The following is a 26,353-nucleotide window of genomic DNA, read 5'->3' as shown; positions in this document are numbered from 1 at the left end:
CTGAAACACATGACATGTAGATGGGTAAGCACATTTCAGACTCCGGAGCGCCGCAAGGATGTATGCACTCAACCCTCCTCTGCTCACTCCACGCTAACGACTGGACCCCCGACACGGATGTGTTGTCTCACCCTTTCTCCGCTCACTCCACACCAACGACTGGACCCCCAAAACGGATGTGTTGTCTCACCCCTCCTCTGCTCACTCCCCACCAACGACTGGACCCCCAAAACGGATGTGTTGTCTCACCCCTTCTCCGCTCACTCCACACCAACGACTGGACCCCCAAAACGGATGTGTTGTCTCACCCCTTCTCCGCTCACTCCACACCAACGACTGGACCCCCAAAACGGATGTGTTGTCTCACCCCTCCTCCGCTCACTCCACACCAACGACTGGACCCCCAAAACGGATGTGTTGTCTCACCCCTTCTCCGCTCACTCCACACCAACGACTGGACCCCCAAAACAGATGTGTTGTCTCACCCCTCCTCTGCTCACTCCACACCAACGACTGGACCCCCAAAACGGATGTGTTGTCTCACCCCTCCTCTATTCACTCCACACCAACGACTGGACCCCCAAAACGGATGTGTTGTCTCACCCCTCCTCTGCTCACTCCACACCAACGACTGGACCCCCAAAACGGATGTGTTGTCTCACCCCTCATCTATTCACTCCACACCAACGACTGGACCCCCAAAACGGATGTGTTGTCTCACCCCTCCTCTAATCACTCCACACCAACGAATGGACCCCCGACACAGATGTGTTGTCTCACCCCTCCTCTACTCACTCCACACCAACGACTGGACCCCCAAAACGGATGGGTTGTCTCACCCCTCCTCTGCTCACTCCACACCAACGACTGGACCCCCAAAACAGATGGGTTGTCTCACCCCTCCTCTGCTCACTCCACACCAACGACTGGACCCCCGACATGAATCTGTCCAGCTGTCCGTTTGCGGACTGAACCACTCTGGTCGGTGTCATCGCTGGTGCTGGTGACTCATGTACGATGGAGAGGTGGCCTGCCTGGATTTCTGGTGCGGTCCGAACAACCTGTAACCAAGAAGTGTTTAAAACGCCTTATTACACCGCAATGCATTATGGGTAAGGCCGGGTTGCCCTTCTTAGGTGATACAGCAGTCCTCTGTTGAAGGGATCTGTCCTCTGTGGAACGTATCTGTCCTCTGTAGAATGTATCTGTCCTCTGTATAATGTATCTGTCCTCTGTGGAATGTATCTGTCCTTTTTGGAATGTATCTGTCCTCTGTATAATGCATATGTCTTTTGTAGAATGTATCTGTCCTCTGGAATGCATCTGTCCTCTGTAGAAGGCATCTGTCCTCTGTAGAAGGTATCTGTCCTCTGGAATGTATCTGTCCTCTGGAATGTATCTGTCCTCTGTAGAATGTATCTGTCCTCTGGTATGTATCTGTCCTCTGTAGAATGTATCTGTCCTCTGGAATGTATCTGTCCTCTGGAATGCATCTGTCCTCTGTAGAAGGTATCTGTCCTCTGGAATGTATCTGTCCTCTGGAATGTTTCTGTCCTCTGTAGAATGTATCTGTCCTCTGGAATGTATCTGTCCTCTGTAGAATGTATCTGTCCTCTGGAATGTATCTGTCCTCTGGAATGCATCTGTCCTCTGTAGAAGGTATCTGTCCTCTGGAATGTATCTGTCCTCTGGAATGTATCTGTCCTCTGTAGAATGTATCTGTCCTTTGTAGAATGTATCTGTCCTCTGGAATGTATCTGTCCTTTGTAGAATGTATCTGTCCTTTGTAGAATGTATCTGTCCTTTGTAGAATGTATCTGTCCTCTGTATAATGTGTCTGGCCTCTGTAGAATATATTGGTCCTTTGTAGTTTTATTCATTATTTTTATGACCCTTGTTATTTGTCTCTGTCTCCTCTCTTTTGCTTTTCTTTTTTCAATGTCTCTCTCTCTGGATATCAATATAGTTTTTTCCCTCTCCTCTTTGTGCAGTTCGTTTTTTATCTTCTACATGTCTCTCCTCCCATCCTCCCTCTCCACTGGTTACACAGGTTAACACAGTCCAGGTATGGGAGGTAATTAACACCCCAGAGAGGGAGAGAGAGGGGGAGAGACAGAGAGAGAGAACACACAGATGAAGAAAGAGAGACAGACAGACGGACAGAGAGACACACAGAGAGACAGGGAGAGAGAGGGAGGGAGAGAGTGTGTCTGTGATGTTTTGTAATACCCTAGAGACGTCCTCCTGGAATGGCTATGCCGTATTGAAAGGACTGGGCCAAGCTAACAACTTCTAACTAATTAGTTTGATAAAGTGCATGTATGGATGACTCCTCGCTTACACAAGAAAGAAGGAAAAATCACATTAGTATCTTGAATAATGAGGGCTGAAATCAATGTTGCTCACCAAGTTGACTCAAGGGAATCATCTAAAAGCCTGGATGAGGACATGTTATTAACCTTTCTCCAATTCTCCGGGATGTCATATTTGTGTTGCTTTGCCAGTTCCATTTTGCTCCCTTGTGTCGAGGATTACAGGCGAAATTCACCTGGTTTTTACCCAGAAGGCTTTCAACGGCTTCCACCGAGTTGTGGAATCAGACTTCAGCCTGTTTCCTTCAGAGTAACAGCACCCAGCGGTGAGGACGAGCAAACAAAGGTAAGAAAATAAATGTCAGCTTGATATAACCCTGAAAATATGAGAGAAGCCTAGATGAAGTTTGTTTGAAGAACAAACAATATTCTCACTCAAAACTTGACTTCCTCAAAAACACACCACTCACATCTAACTCCTGGCAAGCTGGTTCAAAAGCCCCAAGTTTTATGAAAGATTTAATACACTAATCAAACCCACTTCAGTTTAATTATCAAATCTATAACTCAGTGAAAGTGCTGATGAGAATGTCTTTGAGTTCAACTACATCTGCTGTGTGTTTGTATCTTTGTGTGTATTCTAGTGTGTGTGTGTGGGTGTTGGTGGGTACATTCTGTGTCTTGGCCTGTGTATTTGAGTCCATCAGAAGCACCATATTGCATTATAGGTAAGGTCGGGTTGCCCTTGGTGATGCCCCTGTCCATCTGTCTTCTTTTATGTTTATACATCTTTTATATATATATATATATATCATCTGTGTCTCTCAGTGTCTTTATATCTCTTCTCTTTTATATACAGTATATATATGTATATATATATATATATATATATATATATATATTTAATATAAATATATATATTTAATCTCTGTCTCTATCAATGTCTCTCTGTATCCCTTCTCTATCTCTCCAATATCTTTATTTTCCTTCTCTCTTTCTACTGGGTTCTCTCACTCCTCTCTTTCCACTGGGTTCTCTCACTCCTCTCTTTCCACTGGGTTCTCTCACTCCTCTCTTTCTACTGGGTTCTCTCACTCCTCTTTCCACCTTCTCTTCCCATATTTCACCTCTCGCTCTGTCGCACATCCCTCTCTCCTCACCCTCTTTCTCTCTCTCCTCACCCTCTTTCTCTCTCTCCTCTCTCTCCTCTATCCTCTCTCTCCTCTCTCCTCTCTCTCCACTCTCCCCTCTCTCCTCTCTCCTCTCTCCTCTCTCCTCTCTCCCCTTGGGTTCCCACCATGTTAAGTCGATCCAACACTTGGAGAAAGTAATGAACGCCTCCCTGAGAGAGGGATTGGGAGAGAGAGTGGGAGAATAACAGCCAGACAGTGTCAGGCATCATTTTTAAACAGGTCTTCCTCTCGGAGTTCACTGAAGGACTTGTCCAAGCCAACTAATTCGGTCTCAGTCCAACATCAATATCTTCAAAGACCTCAAATAGTGTTAGAACCCCATTCTGTTTAATAGTTTCATCTATTAATCTAAGTCCCCAATATCTCCCGGTCAGCTGACTGCAACGACTGCTGTTTGTGGTTAATATTCACATGATTCTGGAGTCTCTCCTACCACTGAATATATCTCTGGGAACGTCGGAACGCTTAGCGCGACACGAGCAGCCGGGAGTAATGGGAATCTACTTCACAGAATTGTTTTCCTTTTTAATCTCTTCCTCCAACAAAGTACCTCACTTCTTTCCTTCAGCGTACCCCATATGCAGTTCTCTACCTCTCTTTTCTTTTTGTCTTCTCTTTCTACCCATTCCAAATTTCGTTCTGTTGATGTATGTCGTTCTGGATTATATATTTTACACGGCGTCCCAAATGGCCCCCTACTCCCTGTAGACTACATTGTTTGGGATCAGAGTCTCAAAACCCTGGTAAGTAGTGAACTACAAAAGGCTGCCAGGTCAAAAGTTCTGAAAACACATCGTTATGCAAGAGATCAATTATTACACAGCAGTCTAAATATAAAAACATACACGCCCTCATCCAAGGGTTGGTGAGGAGTTCATTAATGGAATCAAGTGTGTAGAACTGGGCCTCGATTTGGGTGGTTAAGAGCAGGAATAATGCTTGAGCATAAACACGTCTCTTCAGGCAGTCTGAGCCCAAGACACACAAGAGACACAAGCACTGTTTTGTTGGTTGTTTCATCAGTTCAGTTCAGTTTCACACGAAAGACAGAGATCGTTTCTCTCGATGTCCTTCATATCACATCTTCTCAAATGTCATCTTTGACCAACTGAGCCGTGTCATAATCACGTTATTTTGGGGAAGGAGAGAAAAGGAAATGAGAACAAAAAGGTGAGAATTGTCTTTTCCCTCAGGTGACAGGCTCCTTCCTCCACCTGGGGCGCGGGGGGGGGGGGGCGTAGCAAGGGAGGGAGAGGGAGAGAGAGGGGGAGAAAAAGGAGAGAGGGGGGGAGAAAAAGGAGAGAGAGGGGGAGAAAGCGGGAGGGTGAAAGAGGATTTATGTATGGTTTATTCAGTATCTAGGGAAAGTATTCAGACTCAGCATTTTCTACACATTTAGTTGTTATAGATTTAATTAATCATTTATTATTTTGCAATTAATCTACACACAATAGCCCATAATGATTAAACGAGAAACACATTTTTATTGAAAACGAACAGTTGAAATAAGTGCAGAAATGTCAGACCCTTTGCCATGAGTCACCACATTGAGCTCAGATTCACCCAGACATCTCCAGATTCACCCAGACATCTCCAGATTCACCCAGACATCTCCAGATTCACCCAGACATCTCCAGATTCACCCAGACATCTCCAGAACCGGATTGGAGTCCACCTGGCAAATTGCATTAATTGGACATGATTTAGAATGGCACATTTCCATTATAAATGATGTCTGCAATACAAGAAGACACTAGAAAGGGACTAGCCCATTCCAATCCCTTTCTGGCAGTCTCCTAGATTGTGCAGCCATCTAAGGCAGTTCTTCGTTACACCAAGTTGACCACCACAGTCTAGATGCGAGCCACACCCATGGTACTTTCTGACCATTGGCCGGGTTACCCAACTGTATTGTGGGAAACGGACACAGGAAAGCTTGCTGTTAAGGCTGATGTGGTGAGACAAGGCTGAAGATTCAGTTGGATATGAAGAAACTGGGGAGAAATAAGGTTCAGATTTGGTCTTTATTGGCCTGTCATTATATAGGCACACAGATTTATTTTAATCTAGGTACAGAGGTATAACCCTATAATACACAGAACCTCTGTCTGCTCCTCTGCAAACTCCCACAGAGGTGCTCCAGATTACCAAAGAAACGATGTAGGTTAGCATGGAGATGCTGTAGGTTACCATAGATATGCTGTAGGTAATTGTCGAGATCCTGTAAGTTATCGTGGAGCTGCTTCAGGTTACTGTAGAGATGCTGTGGGTTACCGTAAAGATGCTGTAGGTTACCATAGATATGCTGTAGGTTACCGTGGAGCTGCTTCAGGTTACTGTAGAGATGCTGTGGGTTACCGTAAAGATGCTGTAGGTTACCATAGATATGCTGTAGGTTACCGTGGAGCTGCTTCAGGTTACTGTAGAGATGCTGTGGATTACCTTAAAGATGCTGTAGGTTACCATAGATATGCTGTAGGTTACTGTGGAGCTGCTTCAGGTTACTGTAGAGATGCTGTGGGTTACTGTAAAGATGCTGTAGGTTACTGTAGAGATGTTGAAGGTAACGATAATTGTAGGCAACGATGAAGGGAAAAGTGACACATTTGAGAATTGTCGTTCTTCTCTGGTGTTTTCTCAAAACGGCAGGGTCTTCACACACTCCCATCACCCTCTTCTCTCATAGTCAACTGAGACCCTGAGGGGCCAATCTGTATCAGGCTGGGAAAGTTAAGGTCTTTTGTTATTTAATCAAAGGGGCAGTGCGCTCAGAGAGGGAAGGAGAGAGAGTAGCAGACAAGGAGAGGAAGACATCAAGGAAGAGATGAGTGGGGAGGAATTCTGGAAAAGGTCAGTTAGCAGAGTATTGAATGTATATTCAACAGCCTCAGGCTATACTTCTGGATAACCTTTTTTCATGTGATCAAAGCACTGACTTTGTATCTCTCTTTCTCTCTATCGTTCTTTTTCTCTCTTTTCTATTTCTCATCCCGTGTGTCTCTCTGTCTCTTCTCAAACCTCTTTTATATTAAAAGGCATTTGTAACAAACTCACTCCAGCAACAACAACAAGACAGCTCCCCTTTGGCTAAAAGGGGGTTAAGTGAATCACTTCAAAACGTAATTTCTTGCAACAACTAAAAACAATTCACTTAAATAGCATTTCCTGTTTTGACACAAAAACATGACAAAAACATTAAAAAAAAAAGTTTATTATAACTTCTGAGAGGGAGGAAGAGAATGAAACAAGAGAAAGGGAGGGAGAGAGAGGGAGGGAAGAACGGAGAGGGGGGAGGGAGGGAGGAGGAGGGAGGAGGAGGGACGGATATCAGGCAAGGAAAGAGAGGAATAGAGAGAGTGAGTGAAAGTTAGGGGATAGCGAGATGAGAGGACGAAAAAGGAGTTTGGGGTGTTAGGGTCAGACTGCCTGGCTCCTATGTGTTAGTCCACAAATCAGATGGTTTCTCTGTGGACTTTTATAGCTCTCTAATGGAACAGAAGGTCAACACACACACACACACACACCTGCCCAACATCTACCCTGTCCATTGATCAGTGCCACTGAACAATGTCACCCCCTGTAGGCGGATGGGGGTACCAGCCTTCCCTATGTAATGGACCTGGGATCAGCCTTTCCTCGTGTAACAGCTTTAAGACCAGCCTTCCCTATGTAACAGATCTGGGATCAGCCTTTCCTGGTGTAACAGCTTTAAGACCAGCCTTCCCTATGTAATGGACCTGGGATCAGCCTTTCCTCGTGTAACAGCTTTAAGACCAGCCTTCCCTATGTAACAGATCTGGGATCAGCCTTTCCTGGTGTAACAGCTTTAAGACCAGCCTTCCCTATGTAATGGACCTGGGATCAGCCTTTCCTGGTGTAACAGCTTTAAGACCAGCCTTCCCTATGTAATGGACCTGGGATCAGCCTTTCCTGGTGTAACAGCTTTAAGACCAGCCTTCCCTATGTAATGGACCTGGGATCAGCCTTTCCTCGTGTAACAGCTTTAAGACCAGCCTTCCCTATGTAACAGATCTGGGATCAGCCTTTCCTGGTGTAACAGCTTTAAGATCAGCCTTCCCTATGTAATGGACCTGGGATCAGCCTTTCCTGGTGTAACAGCTTTAAGACCAGCCTTCCCTATGTAATGGACCTGGGATCAGCCTTTCCTCGTGTAACAGCTTTAAGACCAGCCTTCCCTATGTAACAGATCTGGGATCAGCCTTTCCTGGTGTAACAGCTTTAAGACCAGCCTTCCCTATGTAATGGACCTGGGATCAGCCTTTCCTGGTGTAACAGCTTTAAGACCAGCCTTCCCTATGTAATGGACCTGGGATCAGCCTTTCCTCGTGTAACAGCTTTAAGACCAGCCTTCCCTATGTAACAGATCTGGGATCAGCCTTTCCTGGTGTAACAGCTTTAAGACCAGCCTTCCCTATGTAATGGACCTGGGATCAGCCTTTCCTGGTGTAACAGCTTTAAGACCAGCCTTCCCTATGTAACAGATCTGGGATCAGCCTTTCCTGGTGAAACAGCTTTAAGACCAGCCTTCCCTATGTAACGGATCTGGGATCAGCCTTCATTGTGTAACAGATCTAGGAACAGTTTTCCCTCCACAGATCATGAATTCATCAGTGCGGAAATAGATCCACTCATCTAGGATCCACCAAACCTTACCACTGGTGAGACAGGTTCCTGCATATCAACACCTACTGATACAGCTACTACTACCACCATCTTGGAATTTGGATTGAGTAGTTAGAAGCAGAATGGACAGTCAACCCGTTACTGCCGTGATGTCATACTCCGGAGGAGGATGTGCGGGCCAATCAGAAATTGAGTCCTGCTGATATTTTCATTGAAAGGGTACACCCACATCATTCTGCTGCTGGAGTCCAGAATCTGGAAATAGTGGCCAGTTACTGCAGCTTTGTTGTCAAAGTGAGGAAGGTTGTGTCGCCAACTGTGTGTCTTTCGATTGGTTAACTCCTCTCAGGTATCTCCTGTGGAAGCAGAACGCTGCTGAAACAAAACATATTACGTCTCGATGTTCTGGTGCTGCTCTGACAATTTCAGATGATACTGGGCAAGTTCCTTGAGGAGGAATGTTGCTGTTTCTCTAGGCAGTTTTTATAGTGCTGTGTTTCATTTTTGCCTTAGTCTTTGTTATGATCTACCCATTTGTGCAGTTTGTTTTCCCCGGGTCTGTTGTAATATCCAGTCAGGCCTCGACTGACACCCTGTTGAAATGAAAGGTTACTGGTGGTTGGGGAAATGAAATGTGATACTCACCAATCAATCCCTGTCGTCCCAATGAAATGTCCACAGAGAAACCACACAGGGGTGTTTCCCTTTGCCTCTGCTTTTCACACGGCCCTTGAAACGTGTGAACGGAGAACGACCCTCTGAAAGGTGACCGTATGTGACTGAGAAACAGATCACTATAGAGTTGTTTGCACAGTGGAGGGATTTACTGAACAACGTAAGAAAGAGCCACATGGCCAAAACGGCCACATGGTCAAAATGGCCACATGGTCAAAACGGCCACATGGTCAAAACGGCCACATGGTCAAAACGGCCACATGGTCAAAACGGCCACATGGTTTCTATCAGTGGTAGCAGCTGAACCCCGGCGTCGACTGTCCCGAAACTGATCTGGGCGGTGTCGCCCACGCCACAACAGGCCCCTCAGACGTCTGTGGTTGCCATGGTCCCTGGTATTCCGACGGTATGACCGCTGCCTCCTCCCAGAAGTCCAGGGGCTGACTCTGGGACTTACTGAGGAACCTGGGGGGTTAATAGGGTGATGGTCAATGTGTGTGTTTGACGTCCCAACTCTCCCTCTCTCTTTCCCCATTCCCAACTCTCCCTCTCTCTTTCCCCATTCCCAACTCTCCCTCTCTCTTTCCCCATTCCCAACTCTCCCTCTCTCTTTCCCCATTCCCAACTCTCCCTCTCTCTTTCCCCATTCCCAACTCTCCCTCTCTCTTTCCCCATTCCCAACTCTCCCTCTCTCTGCCTCGCTCCACCCCTTGTCTTCCTCCATCCCTAACCTGGGGTTCTCCAACAGCATATCTTCCAGGTATTCCTCTTCAGCCACCGGGAGCATGTTTCCGCGATGTGACCCCGCTCCCGACCGGTTTCGACCCCAGCCAGTCCAGAAGGCAGAGGAGGACCGTCCGGATGGAGCACGGGGTCCGCAGGTTCTATGGACGTTGCGGAAGCTTCTGGTGCCTTTCCTGATCTTCCCAGAACCCCGCGGCTTGTGGCCGACGAATTCTGAGCAATCCCCGGCTTGTGGCCTGCGAACCAGCTGAGGGAGGAAGCAGTGGTCAGGACTACAGTGCCATGGTTACGGAGGGAGTCCTGCCCCACACAAACCAACCTGTCAGTTGACCTGATTAACAGAGGATTGTCCTTCACTCATGAACTAATATAAGAGGAGGGAAGGGCAGGCTAAAAGGCATCTTTGACTAATGCACTAAAGTAAGATGGGGCACTGTAAAGTTAAGAGACCAGAACAGTTAATGATGCCCAGACCACACCACTTCTGACCAGGACCTGGCTGCTTTCAGACACCATCTGTGTGTGTGGGTGGATTCTGTACCTGTGTGTGTGTGTGTGTGTGTGTATGTGTGGGTAGATACTGTACGTGTGTGTGTGTGTGCGTGCAAGCACTCGTGCGTGGGTGCAGGTGTCTGCAAGGAAGCCTAAACGAGAGTTAATAAGGAAACGGAAGACTCTCTTATTGTGAAGGAGGTTTATTGAGATAGGATGATCCCTAATGTTCCGGAAGGTTCCTGCTTTTTCTATGATTTAATATATTCATTAAGCTCTCCTCCGTCCACCCCTCTTGCTCTCCTCCCTTTTCTCTCTCTCTTTATTCTATCTATTTGCCCAACCCCAGTCTTTCAGTATCTAGTAAACAGCAGGAAGACAGTGTTTTGGCAGAGGGAGCACGCCATTAGAGTCAGCCTGACTTCATCCCACCTGGTAAAGTGCTCTAGTTCTGACCAGGGCACAAATTCTCCCCACAGGGCCTTGGGCTAAAGTAGTGTACTATGGAGTGCACATGGCTCTGGTCTAAAGCCGTGAACCGTATAGGGAATTGGCAGACTGAGGAGGATTTCATCTTGGTTTTTGGCCTTCCTCACACACCCTGTTCTTTCTACCCTCATTTATATAATGACCTGCACTGAGAGACACACACACAAAAACACTCTCACACACCTATACGCACGGACACACACGCTCACAAACACACACAGGCCGACACACACACAAACACAATCTCACACACACCCCACAGACTAAAAGGCAATTTGATTTGGCCAGGATGATGGGTAATAACAGTAACAACCAACTGGAAGAGAGAAAGTCATCCGAGGCAGAAAGAACACACCGAATATTACCTGACCCTTGGTCAGAGTGTGTGTGTGTGTGTGTGTGCGTGTGTGTGTGTGTGTGTGTGTGTACCGCGAGCTGTAGATTAATTTTCTACCTCCTAATTGAACATCAGTTGAGCCTAGAGCCTAGTAGTAATCATCTGTGTGGCTGCAGCATTGGCCACAGAGAACATTCACAGGTTCCCCACTTCACTCCCAAATGGCACCCTATTCTTCGTGTGGTAAACTACTTCTGACCAGGTCCATAGGCGCCACGCAGGGGACGGGGGGGCGGTTGGGGATCTCACTTCTGAACGCTGTTATATTGTCTGATGAGGATGAAGAAATCCTAGCAGCGTAAAGGCTTGGCTGAGGCTGAAACCTCTCTCTCCCGACAACTAGAGCTAGTGCTAAGATAATGTCTGTGTGTGTGTGTGTGTGTGTGTCTGTGTGTGTGTGTGTCTGTGTCTGTGTGTGTGTGTGTGTCTGTGTGTGTGTGTGTTTGTAGGTATGGCTCGTCACATTTTTTTAATTGGCAACGTTTTTCTGCTGATGTGTGGGACTTTGTGACATCTTGGGGAAGCTCTGTTTTGGGTTTTCTGAGAGAGAGAGAGAGAGAGACAGAGAGGGAGAGAGAGACAGAGAGTGATATACAGAAAGTGAGATAGAGAGTCATTCAAAGAGTAAATGCTCTCTGCTTCAGTCTGAGCTCTGCCAGGCTTGATGGCTCCTGGTTAATATTTGAGAGACATTTCCCCCCATGCTAACCACACAAGTCATTCTGGAGAGACACATAATTCACCCACAGAGCCCAGAAAAAACAGAGCTGTTCTTCAACAGAGAAGACTAGCACTGGACCGTCCGCAATGGCCCACTACTCCATTTATAGTGCACTACAATGCCCTGGTCTAAAATAGTGCCCTGCAATATAGGGAACAGGGGGGCATTTGGCCCTCCATCCCAAGGCCTGAGTAGAGGGGTCATAAAACCCTGGTTGAAATTGCTCAAGTTGGGGAACTGTAAAGTTCAGACACATACAGACACACATATACAGACACACACACAAAGACACACACACACACACACACAGACACACACACCGTGGAGTTATGTGTTTGGGGTCAGACTACAAATGTGGTTCGTTCATCCTGTGCAGAAAGCTGAGGTTGGCTGAAACAATAGTTTTATATACAGCAGCTGGCTAGGCCTGACTCCTCTGGCGTGACTCTAGCATCTAGTTCAATTAGCATTTTAATCAAGTCTGACCATGTAGCAATTCCAGGTTGATACAACAAACATGAATCACATTTTTTAAATGGATCCACTAAAGCTGGACCGGGCCAAGGATACACCGCACTGAATCCCAAATGAGTATTTCCGATTTGCCTATTCCCAGTCGGGCACTGGTGAAAAGAGGTGCACTCTGGGAGATGGCATTACTTCCTACTTGATTGAGGAGTGCGATGAGTCAAGGTCATAATCACGAATTGAACATTTCCAAATTGGGGGAAGAACATTTTAAAAGACATGAATAAATTATGACTAGTCATTATTTGTAATATTAATATATACCACTGTTCCTGGGTATTTAGTCCTCTGCAACAGCACATGCAACTAGACCACGTGCCACTGAACCTTAACATCAGGGATCTAAATGGCTGAACTTGAACCAGAAGAAAATCAGAACTCGCAAATGAACTTACATGTCAGGTTAGGAGGCTCTGGGTGAAGTTTGGAAATGCCTCTCTTGCTATCACTGACATCAGTTGGGAGTAATCAAACATGCTATGAAAAGTGACTTCTGGTAGTAGCCTCTGTCAAAGCCCTCTGTTAGGAATGCTATTCAGTGTGTCTTAGACAACTATACTAATTAAAATATGTATTACATTTAGAACAAGAAACGCTGTCATGTAGTGTAGACAAGGTAAGAATGTTAGTATGTAACGACAATACATGTATTTATTTTCTACGGTATGACAGGTGGATAGACAAGCGGTTACTGACCCATGAAGATGATTGCATGGAAGCAGCTGTTAGACGTCTCTCTCTCTGCTCTGTCTTGCGAAGGCTTCGCCCTCCGACCTCCAGAGACTGGCCCGCCTGCCAGTAAACTGAAATTCTACGAGGGGGTGGAGGGCTGAATGTGAATTTAGACATGCCAGGAATTGTTTTCGGATCTGTTGTAGTGTTATAATGCCCGCAACTTTGCTCTGGATTCATCTCGGGAACGTGTGTTTCCACGCTGGACAATATGCTGATTTTTAGGAGAAGTCTCAATTTCTCTACCCAGTTGCGCATTTACATTTAAATGAACACTGTTCCATTGTTGCCATAACAGATACACGTAGGTGTGCTTTTGCTGTGGTTACTGTATGATTGTGGGGATTCAATGTATATTCCAAGTTGGTATTTTGGAATCCGGAATGGCTTGGTGGATTCTTATTATTATTGGAACACAATGGCAGCCTAACTTCATATAGAATGTATGTTTGTGTGTATCAGTTCCAAAGCAATAACTATTTTACTGTTAAGTGATGGTTAACTCTAAATTGGTGACCGATTACTGCTTGAGTATGCAGTTTTTTATGTGCGAAAGACGGCATTAAATCATCCATTTAACTCCAATGCGTGGATGATTCCTATTTGCTCAAACGCTCACGCGTCCTCCGTTACTAGGGAACGATTTCGATATACAGTGTGGGTATTGAAGTGTACCTAGCTTCCCATTCACCGCTAATGGCCTCGTATAAAACTACACATCCCATGATGCTGGTCATTTAGGAAGCTTCAGCCCCCTTCTTATCACATGACTTTCGATAGTCGGACTTGGTAGACAAAACTATAGACGCTACTGTAAATTTGGGTTTATTGCAGAAACGTATCAGTATATTTTTCAGTCCAGGGCAAAATGAAGTTGGGTTATTTGGTAACGGTGTTGTGTCTTGGTGTCGGTGTTATGGCAGGAAAGTATTCTCGAGAAATGAATGACCAGATTAACAGTAAACCATCCATAGACGGAAAGAACACAGTGGAATTCAGGATAGCTAAACTCAACCAGGTGTGGGAGAAAGCAATCAGGGTAAGTAAAATCATGCTAGCTTTTAAACTTACTATAAATCTACATGAAAATACTCAACATCGCACATTTAAAAACGAGTGAATTGTCTGTACTAATATATATAAAAAGGTGTGAATTATCTTAACTAACAATTTGTGTATAGTCCTAACAATATACAATGGCTTTTCGTAGCAGCCCAGCAAGCTAATGCTGTGTCCAGAATTCTTTGAATCTTAAGAATGGAAAAAAAATGACATTGTATCATAGCCATTAGCAAAATGTTATTCAACATTTGTTAGGTGGTTATGGGAGTTCTGATTGTTTACCAGCCAGGCTAGGCCAAAACATTCATAGCAAACCAAATCTATCCCCCATAACATAAACAAACCCCCTTTCTCCCCTCCATGCCTCTCTCCCTCCCCCTCCTGGTCTCCAGATGCAGTTGCCCCCAGTGCGCCAGGCCGAGCTGCACAGCGATCTGAAGATACAGGAGAAAGATGAACTTCAGTGGAAGAAAATCAAGGCAGAAGGGATGGACGAGAACGGAGAGAGGGAAGCTAAGCTACGTCGCAGCTTTAACGGTGAGGGAGGGAGTCAAATAGCCTATGGGCATATTATAGTGGAACTTTTAAACAGCGAGACTCAGTCGAGACCAACCTAGAATGTTCCGACTTTGAACTGCGATTGTTCCTGGAGAAAAAAAATCGTGATTTGGAAACACTACACCTTTGTCAAGTAGGCGTGGGACAATACGGTATACATTTTGTTAGTAAGTGATGTCACGTGCGAAAAGCTAGCTCTATACTTCCTGGTCATTAACTTTCCTTAGTCTTTGTGTCCGAGAATTACCGTGGACCTCTGCCCCTGTTTAGAAGGCTTTGTAGGCCATTGTCCCCAAGTTGCAAGCACTAAGACTGGCGTAGTAAGCATTCATGCAGTGTATTTTTTATTTTTTTTTAAATGAACGAACACTGGTTCATTAAATACAGCGAGCCGCTTTATATTACTGTGGCTTGCTGGACGTAATGTAAACGGGAGAACTTACCGAGCGAGCAGCCTACAGCATTATATTCAGTGTTTCCTCAGTAAACTAGCAACGGCAGTTTCATTTTTCTATTACTGTGAATTTGTTTTTGGGTGTACAGGACATGATGGGAGATTGTTGGTAGATTAATCAGAGGACGCGTATACACCTTGCGTTTGGAAACAGAAGCTGCACTGATTCAGACAGCAGGTCTTTAGTGATGTTCTGTCCTGTTTCCTCTAAAGCAGTGTTTGTCAACCCTGCTCCTGGATGCCCCACTACCCTGCATGTTTTGGATCTCTCCCTTCTCTGTCACACCTGATTCAAATGATCAGCTCATCATCAAGTCCTTCATGAGCTACATCAGGTAGTGATGGTCAAATGTGGCTTCATTGGCGATGTTGTGGCAGCAGGATATTATGCTGGCAGCACTCAGATTTTCTTTATCACAATAAAAGTCATCATTGAAACATATAAGGCAATATAGTTAACAATCTGGTCTGTAACAATGAAAAGACAATAACACTATTGTAACGGACATTAAACATAACATTTACAGACTAGACTTTTAACTATATTGCCTTATATATTTCAATGATTGCTTTTATTCTGAAAATAAAGAGAATTAGCGCTGCTAGCATAATATCCTGCTGCTAGAAGAATGGTAATGAAGCCTCCTATGGCCATCACTAACATCAGGTATGTTAGGACAGAGAAAGATCGAAAAACATGCAGGGCAGGGAGGCGCCCAGGAGCAGGGTTGAGAAACGCTGCTCTAAAGCCACACTGATTCAGACAGCAGGTTGTTAGGGATGTTCACCTGACTGGGACGTTTTACTTGGTTCAGGACACAGCCAACAAGAATGTCACCTTGGCCGTTATTTCTTCTGGAGAGCCATTTGATGAACCCAGCTGTTTGTGACGATATTGGCAGACACTGTTTAGATTTATGAACTCTGTTCGCTCACAAACACACACATACACACACACACAATAAATGTTTCTATTTATCTTCAGCCTGGGATCAGTAGTATATTGCATCCACACATTTCTGAATTTGAACTGAGTGTCCCTGCATCTTGGGGTAAGTGATGAAACCTCTCCCAGTCAGAGCTAACCTTTCTCATTTTAATATATTCAATTAATTATTCTTTATAAGGTAGCCCTGCCTTCCATAGAACATCCAATCATTAGTATTATTTCCCAACCAGATAGTAATTATATAATGGCATAATACTAAGTAAGTTTTATTATATATGGTTGGTGGAGATCAACAGATTTCATGAGCTGTTTCATTCATTTGAGCCTTTAACTTGTCCTCAAATTCTATGTGACTGTTATAATGCTTTATTAAACAGCAGTAAAAAAACATTAAATTAAAAACACTTAAAATATTGCTCAATTAAACAGGTCTGTGCTTTAGGTTTGTATTATTTTTACTTTATGATGTTGTAGTAAAAATATGTAAATAATGAACATTTAAGAAAACAAAATATTACATACTATTATAAACTAACTCATTTTAATTTTTGAAACATTTATTTGAAGGGTACTATATAAAATGTTAATTCATTGCATGAGTCTTAATCGGATTCAAAGTGACAACAAAAACAAAAAAGATGAAAGTTCAGGGAGCTAGTTCTAACCAAAGAGAGCAGAGCTCATCTTTCTCAATGTTCATCCTCCCCCTCCATGTCCCACTTCTCCCCCAACAGCCTTGTCCTTTATTTCCACAGAGCACAGAATATACTCTGATGTGCTTTAGGTCCCTGCTATTGTGGAAATAGCAATGCCCACTGCTAGGACCCAGTATCTCTATTCCTGTGTTGATTAGAAATAGAAGGAATCAATCGAGTGCATGCAACTTATAAAGTAAACCTGTCTAATCTGTAACACGTCAACCTACTAGTCCAGGAACCCCTATTATATCTATTAAGCTGGCTTTACTTAATATCAGATCTCTCGCCAACAAATCATTCTTGGTAAATTACATTATAATATCTTACAACCTAGATTAAATTAGTTTTTAACCATTTACAGACCATGATATTCTGCAAATTGTATTGATGATTTTGCTGAACTACTCTGTTATATCAGTTGATTATAATTTGTTTATTATTACAGGGGATTTTAACATCCACATAGATAATAATACAGACAATAATGCCAAAGAACGTTTTGCACTACTTGACACTTTTAATCTCACTCAACATGTGAAAGAGCGTACACACACTCAAGGCCACATTATCTCTAAAGGTCTCGATATTTCCTCTGTCATGGTTAAAGACTTGGCCCTGTCCTGTGTCTTTTTTGAATCACTTATCACCCTAAATGTTTCTGTTTAGAAAAGGTACATTAATGAGAGTACCAGTGCTCAGTTTATGGAAGCCATAGCAATCTCTTCAACAAGTGCTGACTCGGTTGATGTACTCCTGGATAATTTTAATGCCAAAATATTGAATGTCATGGATCGTGTTGCACCAATAAAGGTAAAGAAAACTATGAGCAAACAGAAAGAACCATGGAGAACCACCATGATGGATCGCACCCTGAAAAGAGAATGTAGGAAAGCGGAACATAAGTGGAGGAAAACTAAACTTCAAATTCAATATGACATCTATAAACAAAGCCTTGGTAGCTTCAACAATGAGTTACGCAGGGCCAGACAGCAACATTTATCAGGGATGATCAACAAGAATATCAACAATACCCGCACTCTATTTGTCATGGTCAACAAGCTTACAAACCCAATAAAGCCGATAGCATCAGAACTCATGTCCACCTTGAAATGTAATGAATTTGTGTGTTTATTTAGTGAAAAAATTCTAAGTATTAGACAGAACATCAGAACTACACAGATTAACAAGGACTCTGTACCGTCACCACGACCACCAAGACATAACTTGGTTATTGTGTCGCATTTTAATACAGTTGATCAAAAATCCTTAGAAGATACCGTTCAGCATCTTAAAGCTTCCACGTGTTGTCTCGACACACTGCCATCACACTGCCATCACACTGCCATCACACTGCCATCACACTGCCATCACACTGCCAAATTCCATGTTAAAAACACTTCTCTTCTCACATGCCTATGACTGAGCACTTAAACCTAACCACACTGTTTAGCCTTATAGTTTCCTATATTTGTATCCCCTTTTTAATCTTTGTTTTCTTATTGTATTTCTTATTGTTAGGATGTTTTCATTTGAGTATTGGTTTTTATGGTATTGTATATTTATATTTTTCTTTTTCTTTGCAAAGCACATTGAATTGCTCCGATGTATGAATTGTGCTACATAAATACATGAGCTTGCTCGCTAGCCTGTTTTCCACACGTTATGAAGGCGAAGCCCTGGCACCTCTGTGTCAGTTCACTCGGTGAATATCGTCCCAAATGGCCCCCCTATCCCCAAGACGACCCTGGTCTGAACCTGCGTACTACGTAGTGTTTCTGGGCCCTGACGAGACCACAGTTAATGACCGTGAAGCGCCTTGACAGGAGCACTGTGCCAGGCTGGCGGGGCATCTATTATTTAGGGCTTGTTGCCTTAATGCCCATCGTGTGTGTGTGTGTGTGTGTGTGTGTGGGGGGGGGGGGGGGGGGGGGGGTACTGTTTTTTGTAATATAAAATAGATGTGTTGAGAAGGTCCTCAGGGCGTAGAGAGGTGTGTGTTATGGACGTTGAGGGTGTTATGAAAGGGTGTGTGTACTGTTTGTTATAATATCAAATGGTGTTGCTGAGAATGCGCTCAGGGCGCAGGAAAGTGTGTGTGTGTGTGTGTGTGTGTGTGTTGTAGAGGTGTGTGTGCGCTGTTTGTTGTAATACCTAGTGAGGTGCGTGGGTGGTTGTGTGTTCACCACCCAAAATGACTGGGCAGTCCTTTGTTTATGTCACTGTCTGTAGCAAGTGTCGTTGCTGCCAGAACCTTGCCTGCCCCCAATGAGTAGTCATGTAACTGGCGTCCATTTTGTGTCTCCCCCACCCTAGTAATCCTTGCCAATACTTAGTGATGTAAACTGGCATCCATTTTGTGTCTCCCCCGCCCCAGTGATCCTGGCTAAGTATGGGATGGATGGGAAGAAAGACACCAGGTCTCTGGAGTCTAACAACCTGAAGGACCATGACAGGACAGACGAAGACGGGTTTGACGATCCCAGACTGGACAAACTGTGGAACAAGGTGAGAGAGGGAGTTGCGAGAAGGAGGTGGAGATGGAGGAACAAGAAACGGGGGGGGGGGGGTTGTATAAGGTCATGGAGGAGAGGAGGACAGAAGGTGGGAGGGAGCAAGGAGACATGTTTGATGACCACTGACAATAAGTGGAGGAAGAGAAGAGGATGGGGAGGAGGAGAAGAGGATGTGTAGGAGGAGAAATGGCTGCTCCCACACTGAACACATTCTACTGTATGGTGGTAGAAATGTGTCAGAGACGTGTATCCTCAGTTCATTTGTTTTCTACAGTTTGCTGCATAAGTACTCTGTGAAGTGCTTTACAGAGGATGTATTTCATGTATGGGCTGTTTTCTTTTTTCTTTTTAAAACAATATCGCCAATTTCTTTGTAGACCACTGACAGAATAGTGCAGTTGGATCCAATGAATCAGACTTTGTAAGGGGACAAATGGCTCCGTGTTCCCTGCTGTCATTGTGTCACACTGCTAGTCCTCTCCAGGCCACCTACTTTAATTGGCTTCTTATTGGCTTCTGTTTATCTACGTTATCTGACTGCCGTTTTTCGATCCTTTCGGCATCCAGTTTCTTCCCTGCCATGTCGTCCAAACTGCATCTGTTTAATGTGGGTGGGTGTTAATGGGCTTCACCTGGTTGTGAGGTGGAGGTTCCAGCCTGGATCCACCTGGTTGTGAGGTGGAGGTTCCAGCCTGGATCCACCTGGTTGTGAGGTGGAGGTTCCAGCCTGGATCCACCTGGTTGTGAGGTGGAGGTTCCAGCCTGGATCCACCTCTAGTTTCTCTCCCGCTGTGGATTTTCTCTCTAGCATTTACACTTTACAATATATATGCGGCCATTATAGCTCGTTTGTCATCTTTTTTTATTAAATTTTTTCAATCGTGGTTTCTGTTAGTCTGCCTTTCCCCCCCAAAAAAAATCTGTCCCTGTCTTTCTCTTTTTAGGACTTCATTTCTTTCTGACTTTCTTTTTAACTCTTTCACTTTCATCCAGTCTTACAATTCAAGAAGGCTGCAATTTGGAGATTTTCTTTCTTACTTGCTATTCATCCATTTTTGTCTCTCATGCTCCTTTTCCCCTTACCAAGGCCGATATTTCTGGGTTTTCCTCCCTGTCTTCCACCAACTCCGGCCCACCCGTTTGAATCCGCGGTCACGCCGAACACCACAACTGATCCACAAACGACACTGTTTCCATGGCCGCAATACACATTAGACCTGGATGAGGAGATTCACGTTGACTCCCGTTCGTTATTCAACACCACTGTTCCCTCAGCTGATCAGAGCACTGGGTCTGGACACCTCCTGGTACTGGACACCACCTGGTACAGCTGAGTGCTGGACTTTCTGCCGGGCAGACTTCAGGCTGTGGGAATCGGCAACAGCACCTCCACACCGACTGTTAACACTGGACCCCCCAGGGGGTGTCCTCAGTCCCCCGCTTTACTCCCTGACTGGTAACACTGGGCCCTCCCAGGAGGTGTCCTCAGTCCTCTGCTTGACTCCCTGAATGGTAACACTGGACCCCCCAGGGGGTGTCCTCAGTCCTCTGCTTGATTCCCTGACTGGTAACACTGGACCCCCCAAGGGGGTGTCCTCAGTCCTCTGCTCTACTCCCTGACTGGTAACACTGGACCCCCCAGGGGGTGTCCTCAGTCCTCTGCTTTACTCCCTGAATGTTAACACTGGCCCCCCCAGGAGGTGTCCTCAGTCCTCTGCTTTACTCCCTGAATGTTAACACTGGCCCCCCCAGGAGGTGTCCTCAGTCCTCTGCTTTACTCCCTGACTGGTAACTTCTTCACATAATACAGGACACGTTTGGCTCTGTGTTTGTCTGAGGCTATAACAAACATGTTTCTGTTGGGGGTCCTGGAGGACACCAACATTCGTACAGTATGTCTCTAACCAATCATTATACAGAGTGTCTCGGTTTATGGAAACACCAATATCTGTCCAGTATGTTTCTGTTTATGGGGAATACTTCCTCTCTGTCTTGGCTTTAAACCCAGGTACAAACCATTTAGACATCTTTCTCTTCGCTGTTTCCCCACATCAACTTAGCAGCCAACTTATTTATTAAAGAGAATGTGTATGTTTTTCTGTATTTATTTACCTCTGTGACATGTGGGTGTCTTACCCCAACCTTGTCAATGTGTTTCTCTGTAGGCCAAGACTTCTGGAAAGTTCTCTGAGGAAGAGATGGCCAGCCTGAAGAGAGAGTTTCAACACCACAAAGACAAGATCAGAGAGTACAATATCGTCATGGATACTGTCAGCCGCACAGAAGGTGAGCTAGCATTCTTTACAGTTGATATATATATTATAACACATAGTACATTGTTTAATGTATAGAATCAATCACATAGTACATTGTTTAATGCATAGAATATTCCAGATTGCATCATTCAAATCTGGGAAGGCCACAGACTTTTTTTTTTTTTTGTCTGAAGTCTTTTCCTGTGTTTTTCTAGTGCGGTCTCTCTCTCTCTTTAATTCCTGTTTCTGGTCCATGTCATGCTCCATCACTACTCCGCTTCGTTTTCTGTTCCCCCCCAGTGAGTGGTTTTGTCTTTGATGTTGCTGGGAGTCCAGCATTTTCAACAAATCTGCAATTTTCCGCAACAAATCTGCACTGTGTCCTGGCGTGTGTTGGTGTCACACACCGCTGTCCTCACATTCGGCCTGCTCTGTCTGGTTGGTCTCTCTCCCTCCCTCTCTCTCTGTCTGGTTGGTCTCTCTCCCTCCCTCTCTCTCTGTCTGGTTGGTCTCTCTCCCTCCCTCTCTCTCTGTCTGGTTGGTCTCTCTCCCTCCCTCTCTCTCTGTCTGGTTGGTCTCTCCCTCCCTCTCTCTCTGTCTGGTTGGTCTCCCTCCCTCTCTCTCTGTCTGGCCTAAGAGGACATTGGGGACACATGACAGGTCCCATCACATCTTCTGCCTGGCTGAGGTGGTCGTACTCGAGAGCCATCAACCAACCGATTTCCATCTCTCTCCTGTTCATCCCTCTCTCTTCCTGACCCCTTTTTGTCTCTTGTTCTCTCATTTGTTTTGGTGTCCTGCCGTCTGAAATCAACTTTGTGCCACCAGACATGAGATCGTCCGTCTCTGACGTCCAATGACTCAACCAAGTCCACTGACTGCTGCCTGTGCTGTGTTAGTCAGACATCTTGGGTCGTGTAGAGGTGTGTCAACTCTTCTTTTGTCCCTCCCCCATCCATCCACAGAGATTCATAAGAATGTCATCACACAGCTGGAAGGAGAGGTGAAGGAACATGTCCTCCATCAGAAACACACAGACTTGAAGGACAAGATGAGGTGTGTTTATGCCACCTTGGCACTTCAGTCTGGATTAAAGAGGCGACTGCCCCCCCCCCCATGCCCCCTATGCCCGTTTTCAGAAGACCTACCTTTTAAAGAGGATTAAGAGTAACTCCACAACCACCCCAACTGTTGCAAGTCAAAGTATTGAAGTTTGGTATTTTTATTTTAGCTTCTTCATGTAGCGAGGTCTAACACTGCTGTTGGAGTGCCACAGGGTCCGCCCGGCTGTCTTCGGGGGAATGGACTGACTGGTACTGACTGACTGGGACTGACTGACTGGGACTGACTGAAATGTCAGTGTATTCATGGGTTGTGTCTGTTTGTAGAGATCTGAACCAGGGCTTTGAACGTCTGAGGAAACTGAGCCATGAAGGGTTCAGTGAGGACAGTGGTGAGTGATGGACACACACACACACACACACACACACACACACCATCAAGCCGGTCTATCTTCTTCCTGTCAGTCTTTGTTCAAGTAGTGTGGAGTTGAACTGAAGCTAATCTTTTGAGTCTTTCTCCCTCTCTAGAGTTTAGGGAGCCCAGGGTAATCGAGCTTTGGGAGACTGCCCGGAGATCCAACCTGACAGATGATGAACTGGACTCACTCAAGGTGTGTGTGGGAATAGAATGTTTTACTTAAATCTCTACCTTTGTTGTGTTGATCAATTGTAAAGGTGCGTGCGTGTGTGTGTGTGTGTGTGTGTCAACAGGAGGAGCTGAAACACTTTGAGACTAAGGTGGAGAAACACAGCCACTATCAGGTAAACCATCAATATGATTTAAAGTGGAGAAACACAGCCACACTATCAGGTAAACCATCAATATGATTTAAAGTGGAGAAACACAGCCACACTATCAGGTACGATTTACTTGGCAAAAATAAGTGATATACAATATTGTCACTCAGAATTACTGAGGAAATAAAGATTATTGGCACACTTCCATCAGTGTGGACGTGCACCAATAATGAGTCCTGTCGGTCCTTCAGGAGCAGTTGGAGCTGTCCCATCAGAAGCTGAGGCACGTTGAGGCACTGGGAGATGAAGAGCACATCCTGAGGAACAAGGAGAAATACAACAACCTGGCTGAAAAGACCAGGGAGATGGGATATAAGGTAGGAAAGGGGGACTGGGGAGAAAAAAGGAATGTTTTTGCAGGTGGTGGACACAGACTATTGCTCTCTCCTTATCCTTCCTGGCTGATTCTTCGTTTTGCTAGTGTCCTTGTCACTACTGGTAGCATGAGGCGGTACCTGCAGCCCATTCAGGTTGAACAGACAGTCCAGCTCCTTCAGGATGGCACATCCATACATGCCGTCACAAGAAGGTTTGCTGTGTCTCCCAGTACAGTCTCAAGAGCATGGAGGAGATACCAGTAGACGGGCCTTTACACGAGGAGAGACGGACAGGGCCGTAGAAGACCGCTATCGCTCCTTTGTGTGAGGAGGAACAGGTTCACACTGAGCACATGTGAGAGACGTGAAAGAGTCTGGAGACGCCGTGGTGAACGTTGTGCTGCCTGATACATCATCCAGTTGGGCAGTGAGGGGGAAGGATTCTCCTTGGAGGGTCACACTGACCTCCACCTGCTAGCCAACGGTACCCTGGATGCTGTTATGTACCGGGATGAAATCCTCAGACCCATCGTCAGACCTTACGCTGGTGCAGTGGGCCCTGGTGCAGGACTAGGCCTGGCCTCATGTGACAGTTCCTGGATGACGAATGGGTTAATGTCACTGACTGGTCCTCACGTTCCCGAGACCTGAATCCAATTTTGAACCTCTGGGATGTTATGTATCGGTGTCGCCACCAAGTAGCACCACAGACTGTCCAGGAGTTCACTGATGCCTTGATCCAGGTCTAGAAGGAGATCCCCCAGGACACCATCCACAGTCTCGTCAGGAGCATGCCCAGATTTTGTCGGGAGTGCATACAGGCATGTGGGGGCCACACACTGAGTCACATTGTGAGTTGCTGTAATAAAATTCACACAGGTTGGAACAGCCTGTGATTTCAACGGTTTACTTACATTTTCGGTGTGAGTTTGAATCCAGCCCTCGGTTGGTGATAACAAATTACACAATGTACAGTACAGATTTATCTTTCATATATTCAAATCATCGAGACCTGACGTGTGACTTAAGTGTTCCCTTTATTGTTTTGAGCCGTGGAATATTGGAAGTGTATATTTACATATTAAAATGTAATTGGAGCAGAGGTACTTTCACATTTCCAGTGCGACTGTAATACAATTATGAATTGTTGCACATTGCGGTTAATCAGTTGAAATTTAAGAATGCTCCCTTTCCTTTCAGATGAAGAAACACATGCAGGATTTAACCAGTAAGATCTCACGCAACGGCCTGGACCGTAACGAACTGTAAGGGCTCCTCTCATCAGGCTCTACGACGCGCTCCTCTGCTCAGATCACAGCGTGTGGATCGCCATCTCACCTGTCAGCCAACCACACAGCCTATCGACCAATGACGTGAGTCTTTGGTTGCTAAGAGCGACTTCTGAGCGGCGGAATGCGACCTTGTGCTGGATGAACAAGGACAGATGATACCTGCGCAACTATACTAAACTACCATGGCAACACGGAAAACCCTGAAGTAAAACGAGGTCCTGGTCAAGACAGCCATGACTGGAGGTCCTTTCCACACGAAGGCCATTTTCCTCAAAACGTTAAGATGACTAATTTCTTGGCTACAATATTCCTGAGTGTGGAGTTATTGGTTTTAAGACCAACTGATCTGATAGTACTACTGAAAAATGCAGTGTAAATATCAGCAATGATTGATTTAATTCTGAAGATTTACTCATACCTGCTGTTTGTAAATAAGTGTACAGGCCTGTACGTTAATGGTTTCATCCAATTACAGTGTATTTTATCATGGTTGTGTCCCAAATGTCTGTTTTATGAAGCACTAGTTCTGAGCAGATCCCATACAAGGCTCGGGTCAAACTAGTGGAGTTCGGCCTGTGATCTGTAGATGTGTAGCAGTGAAAATGCTTCATCAGTAATATTTAAACTGATCAAAAACATCAACTCCCCCTGTAAAGTCCTGACACCATGGTTCATGTGCTGAAATAAAGATCTCAAGTTTCAACACAAACAAAAGGCTAATTTCAAGCGTTTACACCCTGGTTAGTGATGATTTCTCCTTTGCCGGGACAAGCTGTCCACCTGACAGGTGTGGGAGAGTGTTGCAAGCTGCGTTGGTTCTGTGGACCTGCAACACTGTTTCATCCCCGCCCCCCTGCATGAACCAGTCTCAGCCAATTGACAGACATTTGAGAAGACATTACTGGGACTGACCGACAGGTGGAATATTTTCCTACTGCAGTCAGAGAGGTCTGAGCCATCTGTACTTAGCGCAGGAGTTGAACACGCAACCCAACACCCATCCAGCGCGCCAGAAGCCCTCCTAGAGGGTAATTGGCTCACTCACGCTCCCCCTAGTGGACAGTGCAGCTCATCCAACCCATTACACTTACCAGTTGCTGACATCACAAACCACTCCCATGTTAATGAATTAGAAGTTTACAATGGAGCACCTGAATTGTGTCAGTAAAGTCACTGTCTTATAAGCAGACAAAGGTTTAATGAAAAACAATTGTTAAAAACAGCACTAGAGATTGACAGCTATTTGGTTGTTGGATTACAGTCCGGTTTGGTTTCACTGTTCTACCCCCAAATCCTTTGTTCTGATCTTGTCCACATTTTGATTGTTCCCACATTTAGACAATAGATGGACAAGATCAGAACAAGGCATTCCAGAACCTAATATAAACCGGGATTTAAGCCCAAAAAAAGCTTCACATGAACAGTTCAGATCCCTTTCTCACATGTGTCTTCTACCTCCCTTTTTTCAG

The 26,353-nt window shown here is 45.1% G+C and overlaps 2 protein-coding genes across 3 annotated transcripts; one reads left to right on the top strand and one right to left on the bottom strand.

The window, feature by feature from the left end:
* Positions 1-8,953: 8,953 nt before the first annotated feature.
* On the bottom strand, positions 8,954-9,664 carry LOC109615176. The gene is made up of 2 exons (XM_034291171.1): positions 9,556-9,664; positions 8,954-9,289 (listed from the first exon to the last, which is right to left on the bottom strand). Exons 1-2 carry the CDS (start codon positions 9,609-9,611, stop codon positions 9,112-9,114), a joined length of 234 nt encoding a protein of 77 aa, XP_034147062.1. The 5' UTR covers positions 9,612-9,664; the 3' UTR covers positions 8,954-9,111.
* A 3,824-nt stretch (positions 9,665-13,488) lies between these two features.
* On the top strand, positions 13,489-25,373 carry lrpap1 (low density lipoprotein receptor-related protein associated protein 1). 2 transcript variants are annotated; one of them, XM_013140542.4, is made up of 10 exons: positions 13,573-13,966; positions 14,382-14,526; positions 19,023-19,153; positions 21,327-21,447; positions 22,382-22,472; positions 22,805-22,869; positions 23,006-23,088; positions 23,189-23,239; positions 23,467-23,592; positions 24,793-25,373. In XM_013140542.4, exons 1-10 carry the CDS (start codon positions 13,796-13,798, stop codon positions 24,859-24,861), a joined length of 1,053 nt encoding a protein of 350 aa, XP_012995996.1. In that variant the 5' UTR covers positions 13,573-13,795; the 3' UTR covers positions 24,862-25,373. The 2 variants fall into 2 exon arrangements, with proteins under 2 accessions (XP_019899381.1, XP_012995996.1); XM_020043822.3 differs by lacking the exons at positions 23,467-23,592; positions 24,793-25,373 and adding an exon at positions 23,338-23,417 and having other exon boundaries at positions 13,489-13,966; positions 23,189-23,288.
* The last annotated feature ends 980 nt before the right edge of the window (positions 25,374-26,353 follow it).

This window comes from Esox lucius, chromosome 25 (genome assembly GCF_011004845.1).
Source record: "Esox lucius isolate fEsoLuc1 chromosome 25, fEsoLuc1.pri, whole genome shotgun sequence".
Classification (NCBI taxonomy): domain Eukaryota; kingdom Metazoa; phylum Chordata; class Actinopteri; order Esociformes; family Esocidae; genus Esox; species Esox lucius.
This window is presented reverse-complemented; position numbering and strand designations above follow the sequence as displayed.